Below are 25,437 nucleotides of genomic sequence, written 5' to 3'. Positions count from 1 at the left end.
GTTACAAATGCTGCCAGTCTGTCTTGTGCTCTATCAGAACCATACTGATGTGAGATCATGACACCTCTAGTTCTAATATTCACCTCCATCTCTGGCACCTGTCCTACTTGTTTCAAATCTGTAGCTCTTCTACATCTTCTCCAAAAGAAGAATTGCCAACTTTACTGCTCCGTCCAAGTACTGCCCATTGTCACTTCTGCCTTTACACTCCAGCGTACTGGAATGGCTGGTCTTCGTGCTCACATTACCTCTAAATACAGTTCAACATCCTACACAATCCTGTTGTAACTAGACATGGCAGGCCTCGTACAGTTCATGCTGCTGCTTTTCGGTCACTGGAGACTGCAAGATATCAACAGACTACAACAAGGGGCATAAACTGTAACAGAACATTGGCATCTAAGAACAATATCCAGAACAGCTAAAAGAAACTGAATACAGCTAACCATAGAGGTGTAAGTAAGAAACTATACTTCAAAAGATGGAGAAATGTGCAATAACAATGTGCCAATATTCAACAAATTACTGAGACAACCACGCTCACCTCTGAGGATGTAACTGAGAAACTGGAACAGCCAGACTAACCTATAAAATTCACATATGCTCATGATCTAAAACAGTGGTTCCCAACCTGTGGTCCGGGGACCCTGGGGGTCTGAAAAGCCTCCTCAGGGGATCCGCGACTCCTTAGAAATTTAAATATTAACAGATTAGGTCCCCGGCTTTCAGTAATGACTCAGTAGGTGGCCTCCAGATTCCAATAATGATTCAATGGGGGTCCCAGGTTTCAGTACTGATAAAGTGGGGGCCAACACACACACACACATAACATCAAAAGATTGGGAACCATTGATCTAAAGCAAGGTCAATCAGAAATTCTAAATGGTTCATGTGTCCAGTACCTGCTGGTACTTGTTTTGCATTTCCTTTAAATCCATCTCGGTCTTCATGTGGCTCTCTTTCACTTTCTGCAGCTCCACCACCTTTGTTTGCATCACCTCATCCTGGCGGGTCACCTGGAGCAGTGGCTTTACCTGAGACAAAGAGATGGCATTAGTTTTATCACAAAGGCTTTAAATGTGGCACATAACACAAAGTAGAAAAGGAGCTTAGTATCTCACAACTTCATTTAAAGCCAGAAATAGGTAAATGAAACCAATGTTTCAAAACTTAAACGATGGCCTCCTCAAAAATGACCTTAGGAATGAGGAGATCTACACTATGTCACCCACAACATAATGGAACCCAACATTCTGTGCAATTATAGTGAGCACGAAAGGTTTCTGTTTCAAACAATGATGTCCCGATCCACATTTGTAGCCTTCTTCCCGCAGGTGAGATTTTCTGTACATGCCCAAACAGATGAATATACCCATGCATCCAGGCAGAATATTTCTCTCCCTATCTTAGTAGTACGTTTCTGATTCAGTCTCAGTGGATATGGACTTTGGGTACAGTTTAACACAAGGCAATTTTATAACTCTCGAGTCAGAGTTGCTCTATCAAGCAATGTATTTTAAATTCAATCTCCAACAGCATCACTTGTTTCTCTGGCACCAAGCAATGCTGTGAATTTAGGCCTGGTCTGCTTGCATTAATACAATGTATTTATTAGCTGAACCACAATACAAAGGCAAAGTGCACATCCAGACGGGTACCTTTGTGAAGAGCCGCCACCACTGCCAGTGCCTCAGCTTGAGATATGCGGCACAGTTGCGCTGCATCACCTTCAGGGCACTCATCTGCTGCTGTTTTTTCTGGAAAGCCCTAGAAAAGTAAAGAGCAAGAGCATCTAAACAACTGGATGTTACTTTATTAAAGGACAGAAACTAGATCCAAATATGTGCCAACAGTCCCATTACCTATGGCACACAGCTGACTGCAGAGATCCCAAGTGTGCCGTCTCAATGGAAACCATTTTGAAACGCATCTAAGAAACGGAGAGACTGCTTGACAGACTGGCCATGGGGCTGTACAGCCGTTCCTATTTCAAGGAACTTACACTTGCCTAAACCTATTGTGCTCTGAGGGGTACTGTTCTTTCATCCTTAGCACCATAGTGCTTTCCCCTCTGGTCAGATACACAAAAAAGGATCAAGTCACATTTTGCCTTCCATGACCTTTGGATTCAGGAATGCTACCCATCAGTGTGAAATTCATGTGCTAATCTTTTTCTTGATGAGGCTGACCCAATTAAGACCCAGAGCCACTCTGTCTCAGGGTCTTAATTAAGAGGAGCCAAGACATGTTTTCCAACTTTTAACTGCCCACCAACATACTCTGTCTCTTCTCATTCAAAGCTCAAGTTGCATAACAATCCACCACTTTGAGAGCATGCTAGTCTTACAGTTGTTTCTAGGAGAACCTGCCTCCCAAATAGCTGTGAGCATTACCTTCACAAGGTACCACCTCTGAAAGTCACACCCAAGTTCTGCAGGGTTAAATCATAGGTAAACCAGGGAACCTACATCAATTGGAAAAGTTCAAGGCAGTTGAGCTATTGAGGGATTAGTATGCTTACTTCCTGGCAAGATATCCCCTGGCTGCTGCCTGAAATAGTACAATGATATCTGTGATCTTCAGATCTCGTTCCTCTTCCAGGTGTGCCAGTACTCCGGCCCGGAAGAATATTTTACTCTGTCCAATCCTGTACAGGTTAGGATCCAACTCCAGAGCTTTGATCTGCAAAGATGGCAACAGAAGCAAACTGCTTAATAGATGCAAAGTACAATGTGCTTAAGCAATCATCCAAACTATTTTTAGTTATACATTAACCAAAATATCACCTAAAGATTTGCAGACAAACTTGACGATCAACATAATAATTTGACAATACCAAGCAAAGTAATGTCTTGGCAAACAATACAAATTAAGAAAACTGGAAAGGCACTGAAGAAAGTGGGCATTTGTCTTGATGTGGAAGTTAACTTACCATCTGGGCACAGGCCTGCTTCCCATCCATGAAGCCTTTGGGAATGGCATTGGGAGTCAAAATTTCATACCTGCGATCGAAAAAAGAGGTGTCACGTAATGTTAAGTTATTTGGGTTGATAGTGTGCTGCATCTGCCCAGAAGAGGCATCTTTGTGCTAGACTGGAATGCACAAATCGTTCACACCTAGGAAAACCTTCTCAGAAACATGTTGGACTGGACTAAGCAGATTTATGCATTTATGGTCTTTCACAGATGCCTATCCCTCTTGATAACAGTTCCGAGGATCTCTTAAGAACCCAAACTCATACTCATCCATATACATGATCTAGTATATAGTCTGATTTTAAAGGAAATAAAGTGGCATGTTCATAACCTTTACAGCCTCTTTGCTAATGCAAGATGGGAACCAGGCGGGTTGTTTATAGATTTAGAGAGAATTCCCATGGGTAGGATTACAGGTATGTAACTTTCCTTCTGCATAATGGGATTGGATGTAATATTATTTGATTTGCAAATTTCTGGAAACAGAACATTTAACATCAAGGCAGGAGTTGTACATGTGCAGAATGTGTCTAAGGATTACTCGAAAGGGGTATGTTTGTCTTTTGGTAAAGCAATTTCACATAATTATACATCTAATTGTGGTCTGCTTATATGAAACCACCAATTATGGACCAACTCATAATTTACAAATAGCTGTTTGGTTTTTCGAATGGCTTCAGTTTTGTCCAAAAAGTATATTAGAGCCCTCATCACATCTACATATACACCAGGAAAGAAAGTTGAAAGTGAGAATATCTGACTGATATCAAAATCTGAAATCACCTTGGGCAGAAAAGAAGGATGAGTTCTTAAAGAAACTTTGCTATAGTTTAGAACCAGATATGTTCCTCCTAAAGCAGAACGTCTGGCTCACTCACTCTCCTGGCTTAATGCATAGCCACAGGGTGCTATAAAAATGTCACTGCCCCTGGATCTGCGCTCTGGGAACATGAAGATAATGGAGAGGCAGTTTGCCTTTTCTCCTGTGGTAAACAAGTGGATTTGTAGAGTGCCTATTCTTGAAAGATGTCTTTTAGGACACAAGTCAACTAGCAATGACTTGTGCTGCTCTCAAAAAGGGGTGCTGAGCAGGTCCTTTTTCCATTTCAGTAGACCTGGAAGGTAAATCACAGTTAGCGAAATGAGGATACCAAAATGACGGAAAGGAAGGATGTTAAAGCAATGAGCAAGGCACAGCAGATCACTCAATAATAGTATGTTGATATGGCACAGTTTGCTGCACAAGTGACAATTGGATAATCAGGAGGCATCTCCCTAAATAATAATGGATCCACTTCTGGGGGGTCTGTAGTACTTATCCTGTTATCTACTCATAGGTTTGTGGACAAGAGTTATGATAAGTCTAGCTCGTCGTTGTGGACTGAAGGTCTTAAAAATAATTGTAACTTCTCATATGCCTCAACATGAAGGTTCCTTGCAGCTCTTCTGGTGACCTCACAGAAGAATACAATGCCACCCACCAGTGAAATACTACAAGGAGGTGACTATGGAGATCTGGTAGACACCATGCTCATAACCGAAGATCAGGAAGCCTTCTGGAATGAGTATGTGACCAGGATCTTCATGACTCCCCTTCTGTGACTGACAAGAATGTCAAATCTTTTCCTTTCCTTGCTGCTTCATCTTTAGAAGAATGATAATAGTAATACCATCTCATCCTTGGGTCCTCCTTTTCATGTATTCATGGAAAAGTAGTGCAGATAATTAAAGAAGTAATTAAAGAAGAAGAAGAGGCAAAAAGAAGTTAGACCCATGTGAGGAGCATAGCTGTTGGAGGCAATGCCTTACAAAAAGATGTGCCCTCAAGACCTCTGATTTGTTGAGAGGTGACTCTGCCACTGAAGCGGGCAGGAGATCTTTGGTAGAGTGTTGCAGCTCCAGAGGAGTGTAGAATACACCTATGTTATCTGTCCTTCTCATTAAAGGTCACCTCAGCATATGGCCTCTTGGGGGTGACAGCACTAACAAGAAACCTCTCAGACTCTGATACCTTGCACTCAAAAAGACACGATTCACAAAAAAATAGCAGAAGCCAGAGCCAAGGTTCCTGAAAGCATTGATGAATAACCATCTTGACATTGAATGTCTTACTGTTGAGGAAGAGCGACTCAATGAAGAGTGCTTCGACAACGACTGGATGTTCAAATACCAGTGACTCAGCCCATGGCCCCAAGATGTGTCAAACCTGATCACACCAGGGGGAGAAGAGAGTAATAACTCCTATACCACTCTGGAGCTGGTGGGCAAGGAAAATGAACAGCCTAATTCTCCCAGGTTCCCTCTGAGAACTCTTTCCTTGTCACTGATCTGGCACCTCAAAGCATATTTCACACACACACACATTGTGTTCTTCCTTTCAGGGGGTCTATATTTAAAAAGACCTGGCATGCTAGCTCCAGAAAACAGAAGAGAAGCACCTAAGGGAAAAAACAGGAAAAAAACAGGCACTTAATTTAGAAAAGAATACGAAACTTTAAAAATGTAGAATGAACAAACAAATCCATAATAAAAATGGATTTTCAGCCAAAATAAGCCTTAAAAAGAGCAGTGTTCGGTTATCTGGAAAAACGAACTGCCTCACTGACCCTGCACTGCATGATGGGTGCCTTAGAATTCGGTGAAGTTACAGCATCAATTACAAAGTGTGTGGAGTCAACTTATTAGAGGCTACGTTTTCCCTTTAATTTTTTAAAAACTATAATGCAAGTATTTTCAGGTAAGTACACAATGCTGTCTTAATAGATCTGTTTTTTTAAGGTTAAACATTAAAATATAGAAAATGTCTCCTCTTCTACGTAACATATTTTGAAAAGGATCCTGAGCATGCCCAAAGAAATTCTACTTTCTATAGCTATCAGGAAAAGCTTGAGAGAATTAAGTTTTAGGATTTTACATAAATATCTGTATAAAATAAGAGGATTTAAGGTAGTGCAAAAACAGATGTTTTAGGGGGTGAGGAAGGGAAGGAATATATTCTGAGGCACTTGTTAAAAACGATTAAATGCACCTTTGCCTTTTAGAAACTATTTATAATGAATATGGTATTCTGTCTACATTTGTTCATGTAATGTACTTTTCATGTAAGAGATTCAATTAACGTGTGTTTCATGGATCTTTATTTCATAAATACACATTTCTTTGGTACCAAAGAATGTAACGAGATGTCGGCTGTAGGAGGTAAATCTTCAAAATGGTATTAATTGCCTGTTGTAAGAGATACGGAATCACTTGATTATTCATTGTGTGGCATCCAGTCAACGTGCAAGAGTGTTTTAATGAGAACAGTCATGTTTTTATGTCGTTCTGTTTTGTGTCTTATAGCAAAGCCTTAACCTTTACATTTGATTCCAGGACATGTCTAAAGTTTAAAGGAATTTAGAAATCTGAATTGGAGGAGAGCATGGGAACATGGAAGGAGAACATGGGCAAGGTGGAAGGTGAGCTTGGGTTACAGAAGGATACAGCTTAAGAGGGAAAAGGAAGACTGGAAAGGTAAGCAGACACCAACATGGGTTTGTAGCACTGTTACAGATGTAGAATGACGGCACAGTATCCAGTGAAGATGAAATGAGGGATAGAGGTGCAGATCAGATGGCCGTAGAAACAAACATATGTGCAGAGCTCCCATGTTTGATATGTGGCAGGACTATACAAAATTGCGAAAGCTCTGTTACTTTATGGTGGTCGAGTCAATAACTTTATTTGTGCATTTAGTAATCTTCTATAGCGCGTCTGCACCATCATAATACATAAGACGGAAACCAACAAACAACTGCAGTCCAGCGGCCTGACCTGGAGAATCAAAATCAAAGAAAGCACAGAAAGATATCCCTCCCAGAGAATCAAAATCAGAGAAAGCACTGAAGGATAGTCCTCCTCCCACCCAGAAAAAAGGATGCCTTAGGTTAACATGAAAACTGAGAGAAGCCTTTCATTGGAAAATAAGACTCAATACTGAAATGACAACAGAAATTCAGAGGCAAATAAATACTAGCATTGGAAAAACGATTTCGAGACTGCCTTCAACACATATTTACAACTAACATTTGAAAAGGGCCAGTTCCGCATTAAGGAGGAGTTTTAGAAGTGTCAGAAGTAGGTGGGATTTCTACCCTTATTCATAATCGGTACCCCAATACTTCACCACCACTTGGGTGGTAGGAGAGTTCAACAGGGTGTACCTTCTTGTAAGAGCAATGGAGCCCTCGAGCAAATCTACAGTACACATTCTACAATGAACTAAAACGGAGACGTACAGCTGCACAAGAGACTGCCAAGAGGTGCGTCAATGAGAGCGTTGCTTCTTCTGGGCTGAGTTGGGACAGTGCTATAATATGGAGAGTTGTTCAAGCCAGTGATTTCAGATCAGTGGGTATGAGCGCTTTCCTTTGGAGTCACAACAGTTCTTCAGGATTAGTGATGCAGAAGATAAAGGTTTTTAATGATTTTCAAAGGCTCTGTAGTTCAGGAATGAAAGAAAACCCTAGGGATGAGGTGGATATACAGTTGGTGGGAGTGGACATATTCGTTAGCAGATTTGTGTCCTTTGGGTTATTACATGTACCTCTGACTCAACAACAAACCATCTAGGAAGTCAATCAATGTCCATTCCCAGTGCTTAGTTTACCTCAGTCTCGTGGATGTACTATTGAGAGGCTGACAGTGGTGATTCCACAATCTCATTCATCTCTGTCCCCGGGAGGGAAATCGATTGAGAAGCCTGTCTGTCCATTTATCTACATGGGTTACCTCCACCTCAGAAACTTTCATGATTAGTGACAAAACATTCATCTCTGCTTCTGAGACAAATATAATGGAGGCAGTCCATATATCACATTACCATCACTTACCTCTGCCTAAATTCCTGGAAGATTATACGGTTAGGAAAACCCTGTCGGCAGATGCGGATACCCTCCAGCACTCCATTGCAGCGCAGCTGGTCCAGCACTAAGTGGGGTTCCAGCTTTCCAGCCTGTGGACCAAACACAGATTTCTTAACTATCGCCAGCAGGAACTTTCAAACAAGCTGTGTTTACAACACTGATTTCTCTCTCTTGTATTGTGAACATCACATATGAGGACATAGACACTGAGCATCAGGAGATAACTTTAGGTAGGTTTTCAGAGATACTAAGTAATTCCAGATACCAAAATCTTTCAACTCATCAAATCCATCTTCGTTGTTTCCAGGCCGCCTTGGGTCTACCACTACAACCAATAACCCTCAGTAAAAGAAATGTTCCCAAAGAAGGCAGTATCCCTCATAACAAAAGGAGACTGGGTAAACAAAAGACTAGACAGATTACACTTCCAAGAAAGGGAAGCAACATTCACACGATTTGCTTTCAGGTAATTATGCAGAATATTGGGAAACCTGTTCAGATTTATGCATAATTATGTGAAAAACAAATCCATAATTTAGCACTATATTTTAGAGAAAAATGTATCCTTGTGCACACAAGGATGCATATAGTGCAAAAAAAAGATGTTCTAATGGTTTGTGCTGTTCTGCAATCTTGTGACCTCGTTTCAGAAATTTCGCATAACATGAAATGCCTAAAATTAAGCAAATTATAACAGCATACTTAAAATAAAAAAATTGCCAGAGCCTACCCCCAAAGAGTGGGAGTCCACACTTTCATTTCACAAAGGTAACATGGTACCCAGCATTAACAATTAAAGATCATTTTTGGGTTACCCCATAAACTGGGCTAAGGAAAACATGATTTACATGTAGGAGTGCTTCTAGATAGCTGTTTGGGTGGGTTTTAATTGGGAAAACAATTATAAAAATGTTTGCAACAGGAAGGATACAGATGACATAGATAGGATTGTCTCCTTTAATGTACTACGTTTGGTTAAATATAAGGAACAGAAAATGGACCTTGACTTTTAGGTACAAATGAACACAATAGAATAAAATAATAGCCTTCCCAAATACTTGTATTACTTTACTTCCCAGGGATTTACTATGAAAATCCACTGAGCGCTCAAAATTTTATATGGGGGCTCAAACCTAAGTCGCCAATTGGACCTTTATAATTACAACTCCCTAACAATAATTGAAGATACAATTTTCAAACGTTTAGACAATACTGAAATTTTAGATATTGAAATAAATACACAAGATTTGTTTGCTTCTTATGACTTGGAAACCCTTGAATGGGCACCATGGGAATAATAACATGATAGGTCATAACATCCCTATAGAAACATTTATTTATACACGTTCTAAATCACAAATGGGCAACAAAGCATTGAATACAGGTCAATAAGTAACACTAACAAAAGGACATTACCATTTCCAAAATACAAACATCAGTAGGATTTGAAGAGGAAGTCTTTTGGAATTTAGTGTTGTTAAAGACAGAGGGAAAAAGTATGGAAATTAGTTCTAAATTCAGGGAGCTAATACAAAGTCATAGCTATGACTTTTATTGAAAGTGGTTGTAACAGTTACTTACCTTTGTTAACACCTTGTCTAGTAGACACTATCTAGCCTCAAACCCCTTCGCTTTGACATTTCCGCAGGTGTCAGACTGGATCTGGAACATTTTGAGCAATCCCCTTGTGTGCCAGTAGGTGCCGTTGTTCGGCTTTGTGTGGCATTGTTAACGTCATCCGTGCTGCAAGTGACTTACGCAATACCTATATAGGTGCCACCCCAGCACGCTGATCTCAGCTCTTGACTGTTTTTCTGCCCCAGACGCACGGAACCAAGCTGAGGAGGAATGACCAGTATGCCAGGTGAGGCCCTGAAGGACCCCTGCAAACGTGATATATAGAGTCTTCGTGGAACGGGGAGGATGAGAGGACCGATAAAGAATCTGCAGCAGAGTCTCTACCAAAGGTAACTTGTTCATCTGATAGAGACTTCTAGCTGTAGATTCCTTACCTTAGAATAGATACCGAAGCAATCCCTCCCAGGAGGTGGGTCTGCAGACTGTTACACTAAAGTCTTTGAGGACCAAACAGTTAAAATTTCCATCACGCTGGACCTAACTGTGTAGGCAGTAGTGTATTGCAAACATGTGCAGCGATGCCCACTTGGCGGCCTGACAGGTATCCAGAACTTGGACCCATCTTGCCAACTCAGTGGTCGCAGCTTTAGCTCTGGCAGAATGAGCTCTTAAGCCCTTAGCAGTCTGCTTTTTAGCCACCTCATGGCACATTTTATTACAGAGGACAATCAGGAGATGTTCCTTTAGTGGACTGCTTTGCCTTTCTTCATACTCATGAAACAAAGCGTTGATCATCCAGCTGGAAATCTTTGGTGCGATCAATATATAAAGACAGTGCTGTTTTTGGGTCCAGACGCTGGAGTCTCTCCTCTTTTTTGGTAGAATGAGAGGGTGCAAAGAAATTAGACAGTGTGATAGTCTGCCTGACAAGAAAAGGTATACTCACCTTTGGCAAAAATGATGCCTGGGTTCCAAAAACCAGGGAAGAAGGAAGTGTACAAAGGGGTTTAACAGAAACCACTTGCAGCTCGCTAATCCTCTTGGCAGATGTGATTGCTACAAGGAAGAGAGTTTTGATGGTCAGCAGCCTTAGATGGCAGCTGTGCATCAGTTCAAATGGTGAGCATATGAGAAAAGTAAGGACTAAATTCAGATCCCACTTGGGCGTAACGAAGGGTGCTGGAGGACCAGTGACTTGAACAAGGAAGTTTTTGTCGGAACCACAAGAAGGTGAAAATGACGGAAAAGTACACCTCAACTGTGCCCCCAAAAAAGCCTTTGCCAGGCTAAGGACAGGACAAACAGCAGAACTTCAGGCAAGGGTGCAGACAAAGGATCAACAGATTTGGCTGCATACCAAGCCACAAGTTTGTCCTACCTACAGGCCTAAATCATTTTCGTGGAGGAATGCCTGGCTGCCAAAATGACATCACACAATGCAGGAGTGAGGTTGAACACTCTCAACTGTTTCTGCTCAATCTCCATGCATGTAGTTAGAGAGAGGTCAGGTTTTAGTGCAGAACCCTGCCATAGTGCTGCACAGGAGATCCTCCCAAAGCAACAGCCTGATCGGAGTGCAGATACTCATGCTTAGGAGTTCAGGATACCAGACTATCATGGCCCAGTCCGGGACTACTAAAATAACTTGGGCCCTGTCTACTTGGTCTTCTTGAGAACTTTGGACAGGACTCAAATCAGAGGAAAGGTGTACATGGGTGTTGAGCTCTGCTCCAGATGAAATGCAACTCCAAGCGAGTCTCATTGGGAACTTTACTGAAAAGAAATGTTGACACTGCATGTTTTCTGCAGAGAAGAATAGACCTAATCAAGGTTCTCACCAATCTCTGAAGAGACCTTGAACCAACTCTGGAAGGAGACATTATTTGAGATCCATGAGGCATCGATGGATGAGTTTGTCTTTTGTCTGCTCTGGCTTTTAGATAACGTATCAGACGTTGAACCACCAGGAAAATGTTCTGATGTTCCAGCCACATGCAGAGACACAGAGTCTCTTGACACAAGGTCCACAACCCCACCTACCTTGCCCTACTTGCTGCAACAACACATGGCGGTGGTGTTCTCTGAACACCTCAACTAGCCTTCCCTTGATGGAAGAAAGGCTTTCAATGCCAATCAGATCGCTCTCAGTTCCAACAGGTTAATGTGGAGGTGATACTCCATTGGAGAAACGAGTCCTCTCATTTCCACCTCTCCCAGATGGCGCCCTAACCCAGAAGTGGTGGGTTATCCCACTTTCAAAGCCTGTCCTCGAGATAGGGAAAGACTGAAACCTCTAACTTCCAAAGATGTGCTGCAACTACTGCCATCCTAATGGTGAACACCCAAATGTCACTGGTGAGGGGAGCACAGCAAATTGAAACTGCCTGTGATCCATAATAAAACGCAGGTACAGTCTTTGGGCAGGCCGGGTGGAGATATGGAACTGAGGCCTGGGGGACTGGGATGACCTCTGGCTCTGGTTCTCACTGGATCTGTGGTGCCTGTGTCCGTGGCCACGAAAGGACTTTGATGCCTGCTGGCCGTGGTGGCTAGGTGGAAATGGACATGGCTTGTAGTCCTTATTCTGCATTACAGGGATCTTCACTGAAGTCATAAACATTAGACACATCCTCTTCTGTATGATGGGACCGCAACCTCATCCCCATATTATCTCCAAAAAAGTGCAAACATTAACATGTTCAATGTAATAAATCACCCTCTAACAAGCCTATCATGCAGCGGTGGCCATGCTTTTATACAAATTTCATTCATCTTGATAATTGTAAATACCTGTGTCATTTTGTATGCTCTCTGATAGATGTTGTGAAATACAATCTGGGCTCTAAGCTTACAACTGCAGTACGGAGCTGTCTAATAGAATATGAAATTTCAATGCACCTCTAGGCAAGAGATCTTGAAAATTGTTCATACCATCCTCAGGAGAAACTCTGGCGGCAACCCAGTAAATGATGGTGGATTATTTGAGGGCAAGATATCCAAATCTCTTGCAGCAGATCTAGCGGATGATGGTAAGGCTGGTCGTCCAGACCTATGCTGATACTCGTGTGGAGGAATATCTTGTGGAATTGGAGGTGAATGTGGTGTTTCCACTTGAAAATATCTCTTGAATGACTACCAGCATGAAGACGACCATAACCTGACATAGAAGTAGGTCTTGCTATCATCACTGGTGGAGATGGAAGACTTCTAGGCCTCAATGGTGTTTGAACTAGATGTTTAGCAGGATCCTAACTGACAAAGGACCAAGTGGAGCAGATGGAGTAGGGGTCAACTTGAGTTGCTTTCTGGGAGATGAAACCTCTGTCTGTGGCATTGATGAGGCAGACAAGATTGCAGCCTCAACATCAATCTTCCTAACTCAGAATGTTGTGCTGGCTTCAAATGCCTCAATGTCGAACCCTGTCTCAATAACAGGAGCTACACTGCCAAATGATGTATAGAGTGAGCTGGCGACATTGGACAAAGGGAGTGCTTTGATGTCTAAGATTTTCCTGACACTGAATGATGAAGGAGCTCCAGAGTTGAATGAGATGACCACACCGACACTGAACCTAACAGTGCTTTATCTTTCAACATCGATTCTTTTGATGAGAAAGTTCAATTGAGAATGGGGCTGTAATATTTCCTTTCCTCATCCCTTTTGGGATTTCTCTACCAAGACCTGCTACTCTGGGAGTCTTTTGAGGCTGAGGGCTCCTTTGCAGTAGACATAGATGTTTCTCTGACAGCCAATTCAGATTTCTTATTGTCTTGGTTTTCTGGTCCTCAGGTTTGCCAATTAGTCTGATGCCCTCACCATCTTTAAGTGTGTTTTGGGCATTTTTACACTAAATTCACATTCAATAGTAGAATGAAAGATGCTTCATTTCTGCAGCAGCTCTTGCAACACATATGTTGACATTACTATTATGACCCTTGAATTGAAGTTCCAGTTTGTTACACACCAAATTCATCACACTTGGGGATTATGCTCAGAATATTAACAATAGCTATTTAGCAAACATCATATTGACATTTGACAATAGATATTTAGTGAAAATCATGGAGAGGCTATTCCAAAGCTAAATGATCTTACAGGAAGTGATCTACTCACTCTCTTTTCGTGATTAGGGATGATGCAGCGCACAAAGTTCGGGTTAGTATTCCTGAGCGTTGACATTAGCTTTGCCAGAGACTCCTTGTACAGCTGGCCCACAGTCCGGAACATCCCTTTCTTTGTCTTGTATGAGGCACCAAAGGAAATATCTCCCATTCCAGCAACCTGGTCCAGACCCACAATCCGATCCACTAATCAGATGGAGGGAAAGAAAGAAATAAGATTTTAGTGTTGCCCATACTAACAGTTGATAACAGCAGACGTCCTTGTATGTGTGGGAACAAAATGCCATGCAGCAGACAGTAATGTATGGCTCCAATCTCGGGAGGCTCAGTTCCATGACCAAGCACCTACTGTTGATGTTAAAATATATTCTGCAGAATCAAAAGACAAGGCTCCTATACACCCCATGGATATCTGAAGCTCAAAGCTCCTTCTTAGAAGCCCTACCACCGCCATGCAATCAATATGCTGCCCTATAAAGGAACTGATCAATATTCCCCACCTCCTCGTCTCATTCTCATCAGCTGAGCCGAACTTCTGCACATATATGGCACTGGCACAGACAATTCAGATTCTCTTGCCTTGGGCACAACCGATAAAAGATATGAACTCCAGCAATGCTCTAACCCAACCATATTGTGGGAAGTAACCTAGACTATAATTTGTCTAAACTGTTTAGTGGGGTTTGCTCAGACTATTACTGCATGCATCAGACATGTACACCAAACTTCCCAATAGTCTATGCTTCCCCCTTAACAGCAGCTGTTCGACATGTCAAAACTATGATGTTACAATGCTAGCCTATGAACCTTACCTCAACACAACAAAGGAAGCAAAACCATTCTCTGTAGTGCCTCCTATCTGGAATGTAAGCACACAGAACAGCTTGGTAATGGTGCACTGCATGAGCTAGCGTTGAAGAGAGGTGGAAATATCCACAAAAAATGATGGCCTGAAGCAACCACACAAATCATTATTCCTTCATGTACATTGCAGAATTTCAGCTGCATTTTCCCTGTCTGTTTCACAGTTTTTTTCTTCTTTTATCTTGGTATGCAGATCTGCTGCAAATGACCTTCAAACCACACGAGGCTGACACCCAAAAAGAATCTACTACATAGTTCTCCAATGTCGGTCCTGGAGGGCCAGATATTAGCATATCCACAATTAGATAAATGTAGCTATCTTAAAAATTTGCCAAGGATCCAACTCTGCTGGACTGACATTGGAGAACCCTTATCTAGTAACAAGGTCAAGTTCCACATCCAAACTTTATTTCGTTGGATTTGGAAGCACGGCTCTCAAAACTGTATGAGCATTTAAATCTCTCCCCAAGCCCTCCCCTTGCAAGGAGATTTTACGAGAAGCAAAATATCCCTCAACAAGGTCTTGTTACTCTATGACGTGGAAAAGGTTCTGTTTGTGGGGTCAAAGCAATGGTCACAGCAACATTGCCTGCCAAGAGGATGTTATTTTACCATTACCTACATTGGGTTAGGAAACACCTACTAAAGTGATCCACAGTTTTATATCTAAGGGCAGTATTGATGTTCTCATATGCATAGCCATTGCAGCTGCCCAACAGCCACTTTCTTCAATTTAAATGTCCATGCTACTCTATTCAAGACTTTATGGTTGTCATTGACGATCCTATGATGCAGAAGGAAAGGTGAATTACTTCTAGTCCTAATTCTGCATCATAGGAACCTTCACTTTAGTCATAAAAGGCTCGTCCTTCTTCCCGTCTGACTAGAACTGAGCACTGAAAACTATTACACATTTTCCAATAACTTGAATAATATTTCTAAAAAATCCCTATACATTATTATTTAAAAAGGTAGACTTGAATATTACTTTTGTAACACAATCGTCTTTATTAATGTTCAGTTCAAAAATTCGGGAAAACAAAATTTGGGGAAAAGTGCATGGCGCAGTGGTGCTCACCCGAATGGTTTTAAAAATAAAATAGGGGAAGTAGCCATCCTGCTTTTACAGCATTTGTATAGTGTCACTGCACTTAATTTGTTTTAATAATTTTTAGGTGACTACTTGGTATTGTCAGCATTTGTCTGATACACGCACACATTCTCAATTTATTCTAAAACTGTACGGTATCCACCTTGAACTACCTCATTAGCTTTCATCGCTCATCACTGGAATAACATCTATTGGGAGCAACAGGTCATGCTAGGTTAAAACTGCAAAGGAGGTGTGGATCTTTGAATCTACAGAAGCACTATGATGAAACACTGATCTCCTATTCCCCAGTCATCTGCACTGTTAATGTATAACATCAAACCACAAGGCATCTTTTCGGAACAGCATCCTCCCGCTGTTAAACACTAGCAGAGAATACGTATAGCCATAAGGAGCCCCACCCAACTTTCAGAACGAAAGGATAATAAACTATGTGGGCGCTCCCAACCAATCCCGACGCTGCTTTAAGCAGCGTCAGGATTGGCACAGGGCAGGCTGGGAGCCTGTGCCTGCAGCAGGCTGCAACAGAGACAGAGGAGCGGCGCGGCCTGCGTTCAGGTACTTTCTTTTTTGTTTATTTTAAAATACTTTAATGTATCCACCCTCCCCCGTCCCCCTCCCCGTTGCATTGCACCCACCCTGCCCCTTTTAAGAGCTGCGAGCCGCGACTGTGTATAGCACTACAAGGGTGGGTGTTGTAGAAGATATGCCTGAGTTTATAAACAGCTGCCACACAGTAATACACATGTGGGCTGTCTGTACTACACGTATGGACTGCTTCTCTTACAAGGTGGTGGGATGTTTAATGTCAATGCCGCACATTACTGCACAAACCTCCACTACAGACAAAATGTTGCTTACTGTAGCTGCCTTATCTTCTTCTCTCTTTACAAATAGCAACATATCCTGATAACATGAACTTCTAAAAAATGCTATTCTCAACGCTATACACTTTCTATTTAATGTAAATACACAATACTGAAAATGTCACTTACCCAGTGTACATCTGTCCGTGGCATCAGTCGCTGAAGATTCACATGTTGTGCATAGCCCGCCATCTGGTGTTGGGTCGGAGTGTTACAAGTTGTTTTTCTTCGAAGAAGTCTTTCGAGTCACGGGACCGAGGGACTCCTCCTCTTTGTCTCCATTGCGCATGGGCGTCGACTCCATCTTCGATTGTTTTCCCCGCAGAGGGTGAGGTAGGAGTTGTTTGTTAGTAATAGTGCCCATGCAATGGAGTGAATAAGTATGTACCTATTTAAGATTTAATATATTTACAAATGTACAAAGTTGAAGCTAACTTCCAAACGGCTACAGGCTCCCGGGGAGGTGGGTGGGCACATGTGAATCTTCAGCGACTGATGCCACGAACAGATGTACACTGGGTAAGTGACATTTTCAGTTCGATGGCATCTGTCGCTGTAGATACACATGTTGTGCATAGACTAGTAAGCAGTTATCTCCCCAAAAGCGGTGGCTCAGCCTGTAGGAGTGGAAGTAGTCTGAAATAAGGTTCTTAGTACGGCTTGACCTACTGTGGCTTGTTGTGCGGATAGCACGTCTACACAGTAGTGCTTGGTAAATGTGTGAGGCGTAGACCATGTGGCTGCCTTACATATTTCGTGCATTGGAATATTCCCTAGGAAGGCCATGGTAGCGCCTTTCTTTCTGGTTGAGTGTGCCCTTGGTGTAATGGGCAGTTGTCTTTTTGCTTTAAGGTAGCAGATTTGGATGCACTTAACTATCCATCTGGCTATACCCTGTTTCGATATTGGGTTTCCTGCGTGAGGTTTTTGAAATGCAATAAACAGTTGTTTAGTTTTTCGGATGTTTTTAGTTCTGTCGATGTAGTACATTAGTGCTCTTTTGACGTCTAATGTATGTAGTGCCCTTTCAGCTATGGAATCTGGCTGTGGGAAGAACACTGGTAGCTCTACCGTTTGATTTAGGTGGAACGGTGAAATAACCTTCGGCAAAAATTTAGGATTGGTCCTTAGGACTACTTTATTTTTATGTAGTTGGATAAAAGGTTCTTGTATTGTAAACGCCTGAATTTCACTTACTCTTCTTAGAGATGTGATGGCGATGAGAAATGCAACTTTCCAGGTTAGGAATTGTATTTCGCAAGAATGCATAGGTTCAAAGGGTGGACCCATGAGTCTTGTTAAGACGATGTTGAGGTTCCATGAAGGAACGGGTGGTGTCCTTGGTGGTATAATTCTTCTGAGGCCTTCCATAAATGCTTTAATGACAGGTATCCTAAATAGTGAAGTTGAATGGGTAATCTGCAGGTATGCAGATATTGCTGCGAGGTGTATTTTAATGGAAGAGAAGGCCAGGTTCGATTTTTGTAAGTGTAGTAAGTAACCCACTACATCCTTTGGAGATGCGTGTAATGGTGGAATTTGATTATGATGGCAGTAGCAAACAAACCTTTTCCATTTGCTTGCATAGCAGTGTCTAGTGGATGGTCTTCTAGCTTGCTTTATGACTTCCATACATTCTTGTGTGAGGTCTAAGTGTCCGAATTCTAGGATTTCAGGAGCCAGATTGCTAGATTCAGCGATGCTGGGTCAGGATGCCTGATCTGCTGTTTGTGTTGTGTTAACAGATCTGGCCTGTTGGGCAACTTGACGTGGGGTACTACTGATAGGTCTAGCAGTGTTGTGTACCATGGTTGCCTTGCCCATGTTGGTGCTATCAGTATGAGTTTGAGTTTGTTTTGACTCAATTTGTTTACTAGATATGGAAGGAGAGGGAGAGGGGGAAAAGCGTACGCAAATATCCCTGACCAGCTCATCCATAGGGCATTGCCTTGAGACTGCCTGTGTGGGTATCTGGATGCTAAGTTTTAGCATTTTGCGTTCTCCTTTGTTGCAAATAAGTCTATTTGAGGTGTTCCCCAACGTTTGAAGTAAATGTTTAGAATTTGGGGGTGAATTTCCCATTCGTGGACCTGTTGGTGATCTCGAGAGAGATTGTCTGCAAGTTGATTCTGGATCCCCGGAATAAACTGTGCTATTAGGCGAATGTGGTTGTGAATTGCCCATTGCCATATTTGTTGTGCCAGAAGGCACAGCTGTGTCGAGTGTGTCCCCCCCCTGTTTGTTTAGATAATACATTGTTGTCATGTTGTCCGTTTTGACAAGAATGTATTTGTGAGTTATGATTGGTTGAAATGCTTTTAATGCTTTGAAAACTGCTAGTAGTTCGAGGTGATTTATATGCAGCTTTCTTTGATGTACATCCCATTGTCCTTGTATGCTGTGTTGATTGAGGTGTGCTCCCCACCCTGTCATGGAAGCATCTGTTGTTATCACGTATTGTGGCACTGGGTCTTGGAAAGGCCGCCCTTTATTTAAATTTATATTGTTCCACCATAGAAGCAAAAGGTATGTTAGGCGGTCTATCAACACCAGATCTAGAAGCTGACCCTGTGCTTGTGACCATTGTGATGCTAGGCACTGTTGTAAGGGCCGCATGTGCAACCTTGCGTTTGGGACAATGGCTATGCATGAGGACATCATGCCTAGGAGTTGTAATATCATCTTCGCCTGTATTCTTTGTGTTGGATACATGCGTTGTATAATCTTTTGGAAATTTTTAACCCTTTGTGGACTTGGAGTGGCTATTCCCCTTGTTGTATCTATTGTCGCTCCTAGGTATTGTTGTACCTTGCACGGCAGAATGTGTGATTTCGCATAGTTGATGGTGAAACCGAGTTTGTGGAGGGTTTGTATGACCTGATCTGTGTGGTGTGAGCACCTTGTCAGTGAGTCGGTCTTGATTAGCCAATCGTCTAGATACGGGAATACGTGTATTTGCTGCCTTCTGATTTGTGCAGCCACTACTGCTAGGCACTTTGTGAAGACTCTTGGTGCAGTTGTTAAACCGAACGGCAATACTTTGAATTGGTAATGTATTCCTTTGAATACGAACCTTAGGTATTTCCTGTGCGACGGATGTATTGGTATGTGGAAATACGCGTCTTTGAGATCTAAGGTTGTCATGTAATCTTGTTGCTTTAGCAATGGTAACACTTCCTGTAGCGTGACCATGTGAAAGTGTTCTGATTTGATGTATGTGTTTAGTGTTCTGAGGTCTAGGATTGGTCTCAGTGTTTTGTCCTTCTTTGGTATTAGAAAGTACAGTGAGTAAACCCCTGTATTTGTTTGTGTATCTGGTACCAGTTCTATTGCGTTCTTTTGCAGTAATGCTTGAACTTCTATTTCTAGGAGGTCCGAATGTTGTTTTGATATATTTTGTGTTTTTGGTGGTATGTTTGGAGGTATTTGTAGAAATTCTATGCAATAACCATGTTGGATAATTGCTAAGACCCAAGTGTCTGTTGTTATTTTGTCCCACTCTTGGTAATACTGACTTATTCTTCCCCCCACTGGTGTTGTGTGGAGGGGATGAGTGACGTGTGGGTCACTGTTTGTTTGTAGGTGTTTTGGGGCCTTGAAATTTTCCCCTGCTTCTAGGGAATTGTCCCCCTCTGTATTGGCCCTGAAAGCCTCCCCTTTGGTACTGTCCCTGGTAGGTGGACGGTGTTGACTGTGAGGTACTGGGTTGTGTTGATTGACCCCGAAACCACCCTCTAAAGGTTGTTTTGCGGAAGGTGTTGAAAGTGCCTCTGCTCTGCGGGGAGTAGAGCGTGCCCATGGCTTTTGCAGTGTCAGCGTCCTTTTTTAGCTTCTCAATTGCCGTGTCCACTTCAGGTCCGAACAATTGTTGCTCATTGAATGGCATATTGAGCACCGCCTGCTGTATCTCTGGTTTAAAACCAGATGTTCGTAGCCATGCGTGCCTTCGGATGGTTACTGCCGTGTTAACTGTTCTTGCTGCTGTGTCCGCTGCGTCCATAGAGGAGCGTATCTGGTTATTGGAGATGTTTTGGCCCTCCTCAACCACTTGTTTCGCCCTCTTTTGTAGGTCTGTGGGTAGATGCTCAATGAGGTGTTGCATCTCATCCCAGTGGGCTCTGTCATATCGCGCTAGGAGCGCTTGAGAGTTTGCGATGCGCCACTGGTTTGCAGCCTGTACTGCGACCCTTTTACCGGCTGCATCGAACTTTCGGCTCTCCTTATCTGGGGGTGGTGCATCGCCCGATGTGTGGGAGTTTGCTCTCTTGCGAGCCGCCCCTACCACAACCGAATCTGGTGGCACTTGTGAGGTGATGAAAGCTGGGTCTGTGGGAGGTGCTTTATATTTTTTTTCCACCCTCGGTGTTATTGCCCTACTTTTGACAGGCTCTTTGAATATGTCCTTTGCGTGCCTTAGCATTCCTTGGAGCATAGGCAGGCTTTGGTAGGTGCTATGTGTGGAAGAGAGGGTGTTGAAGAGGAAGTCATCTTCGACAGGCTCCGAGTGTAGAGACACGTTGTGGAACTCTGCTGCTCTAGCCACCACTTGTGAATATGCTGTGCTGTCTTCTGGTGGTGAGGGCTTTGTAGGATACGCCTCAGGACTGTTGTCCGACACTGGGGCGTCGTATAAGTCCCAAGCATCTTGGTCCTGGTCACCTTGGCTTAAGGTGGTGTGAGCCGGTGAATGTGACTGAGTCTGTGCCGGTGAAATGTGAGCTACAGGTGGAGGAGAGGGTGGCGGAGTTACCTTCTTCACCAGTTTTGTTTGTGGTGTTTGTTCTTGTTGGAATTCCAGTCTCCTTTTCCTCCTAATAGGGGGAAGGGTATTTATTTTCCCTGTTCCACTCTGTATAAAAATCCTTTTTTGAGTGTGGTCCACCTCGGTGGATTGTAATTCCTCCTCGAATCTATGCTTTCGCATTTGAGAGGACAGTGATTGTTCCTCTGAATAGAAACCGGTAGTTGGCTCGGTTGCGGGTCGTTTTGGCACCAAAACCATGTCCACGCTCTTTTTCGGCTCCGAGGCGACTTTCCTCTTCTTCGGAGTCGAACCCTCTCGGCGTCGATCCTCCTCGGTGCCGCTGTCTCTGCGTCGAGCAGCTTCGGCTCCGCTATCTCGGCGTCGATATTTGCCGGCAGCACTATCTCGGTCCCGAGATGGCTGGGTGCCTGTGTCTCGACCCGAGTCGGACGATCTCGGCACTATTTCGGCCTTCTTCGGTGCCGATGGTCGGTCACCGAGTTTATGGGTTGAGCCATGGCCTGAAGGCAATGGCGTCCCCTGGGCCTTGTCAGTTTCCTTATGTGCTATCTTCGACGTCTTACTCACTGTTTCGTGGTCGTCGAATTCGTCCGAGTCCGATTCATGGATCGAGAAGACTTCTTCTTGTTCCACGAAACCTCGGTGTCCTGTCGGCGTGGACGCCATCTGCAGTCTTCTGGCTCGGCGGTCACGGAGCGTTTTTCGGGACCGGAACGCACGACAGGCCTCACAAGTTTCTTCCCTGTGCTCGGGCGACAGGCACAGGTTACAGACCGAATGTTGGTCTGTATACGGGTATTTGTTGTGGCATTTAGGACAGAATCGGAACAGGGTCTGTTCCATCAGCGTCGATGTCACACGCGGTCGGGCCGACCAGGCCCCGACGGGGGATCGAAAACTACCCCGAAGGGCCACGGAGATGTTATCGTATCGATTCGGTGTCGATGCTATCTAACCCGATCCCGAACGCAACAATACCGACGTAATTTTCCGATTTTAGAGCTAACTTTCCGTTCCGAAACCCGGAGCGAAAGGAACACATCCGAACCCGATGGCGGAAAGAAAACAATCGAAGATGGAGTCGACGCCCATGCGCAATGGAGACAAAGAGGAGGAGTCCCTCGGTCCCGTGACTCGAAAGACTTCTTCGAAGAAAAACAACTTGTAACACTCCGACCCAACACCAGATGGCGGGCTATGCACAACATGTGTATCTACAGCGACAGATGCCATCGAACATATAGTTACCATTTAAAACCACTAAACTGAACTTTTCTATCAACCTCAGATGGATATGTCTGGATTCATGTATGCGACCTAAGCTACAATCAGATGTCTAAAGCGGTGTACTAATCCAGCGAGTCATCGCACCGACCTTGAAGTTCTAATTGAACAAAGTTACAAAATGGTCAAATACATATGCAAGGAAATCATCTGCATGAATGACTGTCAGGGCCACTATGACAGTGAAAATCAACTGCACTAGCCAAACAGTAGCAAACTGGGCATCAAGAAAGCAATTGTCAGCACATGCATGACATACACCACACACCTAAATGTACAGTTCTGGGCACAAAGCAGCATTCTGGGAAAAAAAGCATGCATGTGGCAATGAACATTTTTAGAGGGAAATAAAATTTCCCCAACAAGTGTACTCCCTGAAAGGCCGCATGGACTGAACGGAATTTTCTACTATCTAGAATAGCAGCATTTCATGATCTCTGGGTCCTGTCATGATTTGTTCCTTGAGATGTTCAGCTGCAGCAAGTACAAGCTCACCTTCACGGAGGTCACATGCATTATCCATTATATTATGGACCATATGCAGACTTACTTTCGGTCTAATAAGGGTCGAAACCGAGAAGCACGTGTGAGCATTCAACTTTCATTCAGGGCACTTTGTATAGATTGCAGCAAAGATCCAGCTCACATTCAAGGCAGTGAAGCATGGCAAGGGAAGACAAGGAACTGGTACAATAAGGGCCCCTGTGATGTGATATGTCTGTACAGTGAAGCTTTTGACAAGCAATGCCAGGAGCAAAGCATAACATGGACAGTGGATGCTGCTGTGCCATAAAGCAATGACCATGTACAGGATGCAATAGGTAATGACCAGACACAGCAAAGGGCTACCTACTTTCACCCGGGCCCTGTGGCAGCACAGCGTAGGTATCATAGAAATAGACCATCTGAATATTCTGGATGTCTGGAGAAATGGTGAGGTTAAGGAGAGAAGGGGGCGGAGCAGGTAAATGAAGGTGAGAATGTGGCCGCAAGGGGAAGGATATCCGTAGTCAGTGTAAGGAGGGGATCAGGTTAAAGCAAGCGCAGTAAATTCAAGGTGGAGCATAGGAGACCAGGAACAGATAATATTTATAGGTGAAACCGGATGAAGGGTAACATGGGATCGAGAATGGTACAGTAAGAGGTGAAGGATGGTCATAAAGAGAGAGCGTTCGGGAGGAAAAAGAAAAAAGCACAAATCAAAGATGTTAGTTGCGTAAAAACACACATTTGGGAGAAATAATGTAAAGTTTAGACCAAAGACTCCATTAGCACAGTCAAGTTACGGTTGCACCCATATATTGAGAATGCGTATAAAAGCTGCCCTGGTCACTGCCAGAACCAAGGGCACTCAGCAGGTGTCCAAAACAGACAGTAAAGTGACCTTCAAGAGGTTGTGTAGTTACTGTTTTCTTTTTTTCAACCCACCATGGTGTGTCTGATGTACACACTCATTTAAAGAAACACAAATTTGGTTAAAGACTTTGTTTTAGAGTTTCCTTCAGCATAGGTTAGGATCTCGGTGGATTACCCCTTTCTCTTGTTCCTCAGTGTCTAATTACGTTGATGAACACCAGAGAGGGGTACTGCTCCTCAGCTCCAATAACCTCCCCACCTCCAACCACGCTGCTGCACCCGCAGGCTCCGTGGCCCCATTCACCTCCGCTAGCTTGTAACAACAACACTGCCTATGAGACACCCCGGAAAGGTCTAATCTCTTCTCTCTAATGCTCTCTGGTAACATTCCCATCATGGCGGTAACTCAAGGAGCAGATTTCTTACAAGAAACGTTGCTATCGGTTTCAATGATCATGTCTAAAAGATTAGAGAGGACGACATCAAGTGTTAACCTACAATACTCTTTTTAAAGGGACAAAATATTCTTGTTAAAATTGTGGGATCAAAATATTCTTGTTAAAATTGTGGGATCATAGTGGACACAAGATAATGGTCCATTCCTCATATGACTCCACCCCTTCATCAATGTTCCTAATCAAAGCCAAATCTATGGTAATGTAAAGACACCTGCAAATGCAGCCACTAATACACCTTTCAAGGCCTTGAAAATCATCCATAGAAGCCCTTTCATTCACTGTTAGTTACTTTAAACACTGTGGTACATCAAGAAGTAATAAAACACTGCTCAGAGGTAGTGCTTCGAATCACAGAGTGGAAAAAGACCAATACAAGCCTATTACTTCTTCAAAAGAGGGTACACACTGCGAGCGACACTCACCGTCTTTCCAAAGCTCAGCAGTAAACTTATCAGTGCTCTGGTGCAGGAGGGTTGCCACGTTGTCATTAAGTGGGTCCATGTTCTTCATCAGCCAGGCATCAGCCTTGTAATCCACCTACAGCGTTAGAATGAATTGGGCAGGCTTAGCGAAAGACAGACTGGCATCTGGTCTCTTTTTAACGCCCTACTGCTCAATGGGAACTTTGGACAAGGCTTCCACAGTAAAAAGTGAAACTGCAAGGGCTGTTAGATTAGCAGCAAGCATGCTCCAATTTAATTTAAAAACAAGGAGCATAATGTAACTTTTTAACAGGACAAAATGGCCCCAAATGCAAAAAAGAGATACCTATTGCCAGAAATAGCTTTACTTACTATCTACAGTGAACTTTCTTTAGATCGCTAAATTCCTCACTTGTTAAGACAACTACTCATAGCCAAAAACTGCACAGTACTTCCCAATAAAACTCATCATTTGGTGTACCTTTAGAATCCCGTTTATGGGTCACATGGTACCGGTGGGGGACGAAATGGTTAGTTGTTTCCATCAAAGTTAAGCATCAACACTAAGTAGCACCAATGAACTTTCACAGATCTGTACAGACTGACTGAAGTCATGTTTTGCTCATGGGATCACTGGCTTCCAGGTCCATCATAATATGATTCATGAAATTATCATAATTTTATTTACACACTTTTTGTTGAGAATGCATTTGACATCTAGCTTCATTCTA

The 25,437-nt window shown here is 43.1% G+C and overlaps 1 protein-coding gene across 7 annotated transcripts in view; it reads right to left on the bottom strand.

The window, feature by feature from the left end:
* The window catches only part of LOC138246211 (myosin-10-like), a 491,460-nt gene that overhangs the window by 131,040 nt on the left and 334,983 nt on the right, over window positions 1-25,437 (bottom strand). For all 7 annotated transcript variants that reach the window (XM_069200598.1, XM_069200595.1, XM_069200596.1 and 4 more), the window contains 7 exons: window positions 24,707-24,821; window positions 13,573-13,766; window positions 7,848-7,969; window positions 2,933-3,002; window positions 2,522-2,682; window positions 1,659-1,767; window positions 903-1,034 (listed from right to left, as the gene is read on the bottom strand). In XM_069200598.1, coding sequence (XP_069056699.1) covers window positions 903-1,034; window positions 1,659-1,767; window positions 2,522-2,682; window positions 2,933-3,002; window positions 7,848-7,969; window positions 13,573-13,766; window positions 24,707-24,821 — 903 coding nt within the window. The remainder of the gene's footprint in view (window positions 1-902; window positions 1,035-1,658; window positions 1,768-2,521; window positions 2,683-2,932; window positions 3,003-7,847; window positions 7,970-13,572; window positions 13,767-24,706; window positions 24,822-25,437) is intronic.

This window comes from Pleurodeles waltl, chromosome 7 (genome assembly GCF_031143425.1).
Source record: "Pleurodeles waltl isolate 20211129_DDA chromosome 7, aPleWal1.hap1.20221129, whole genome shotgun sequence".
NCBI classification, from domain to species: domain Eukaryota; kingdom Metazoa; phylum Chordata; class Amphibia; order Caudata; family Salamandridae; genus Pleurodeles; species Pleurodeles waltl.
This window is presented reverse-complemented; position numbering and strand designations above follow the sequence as displayed.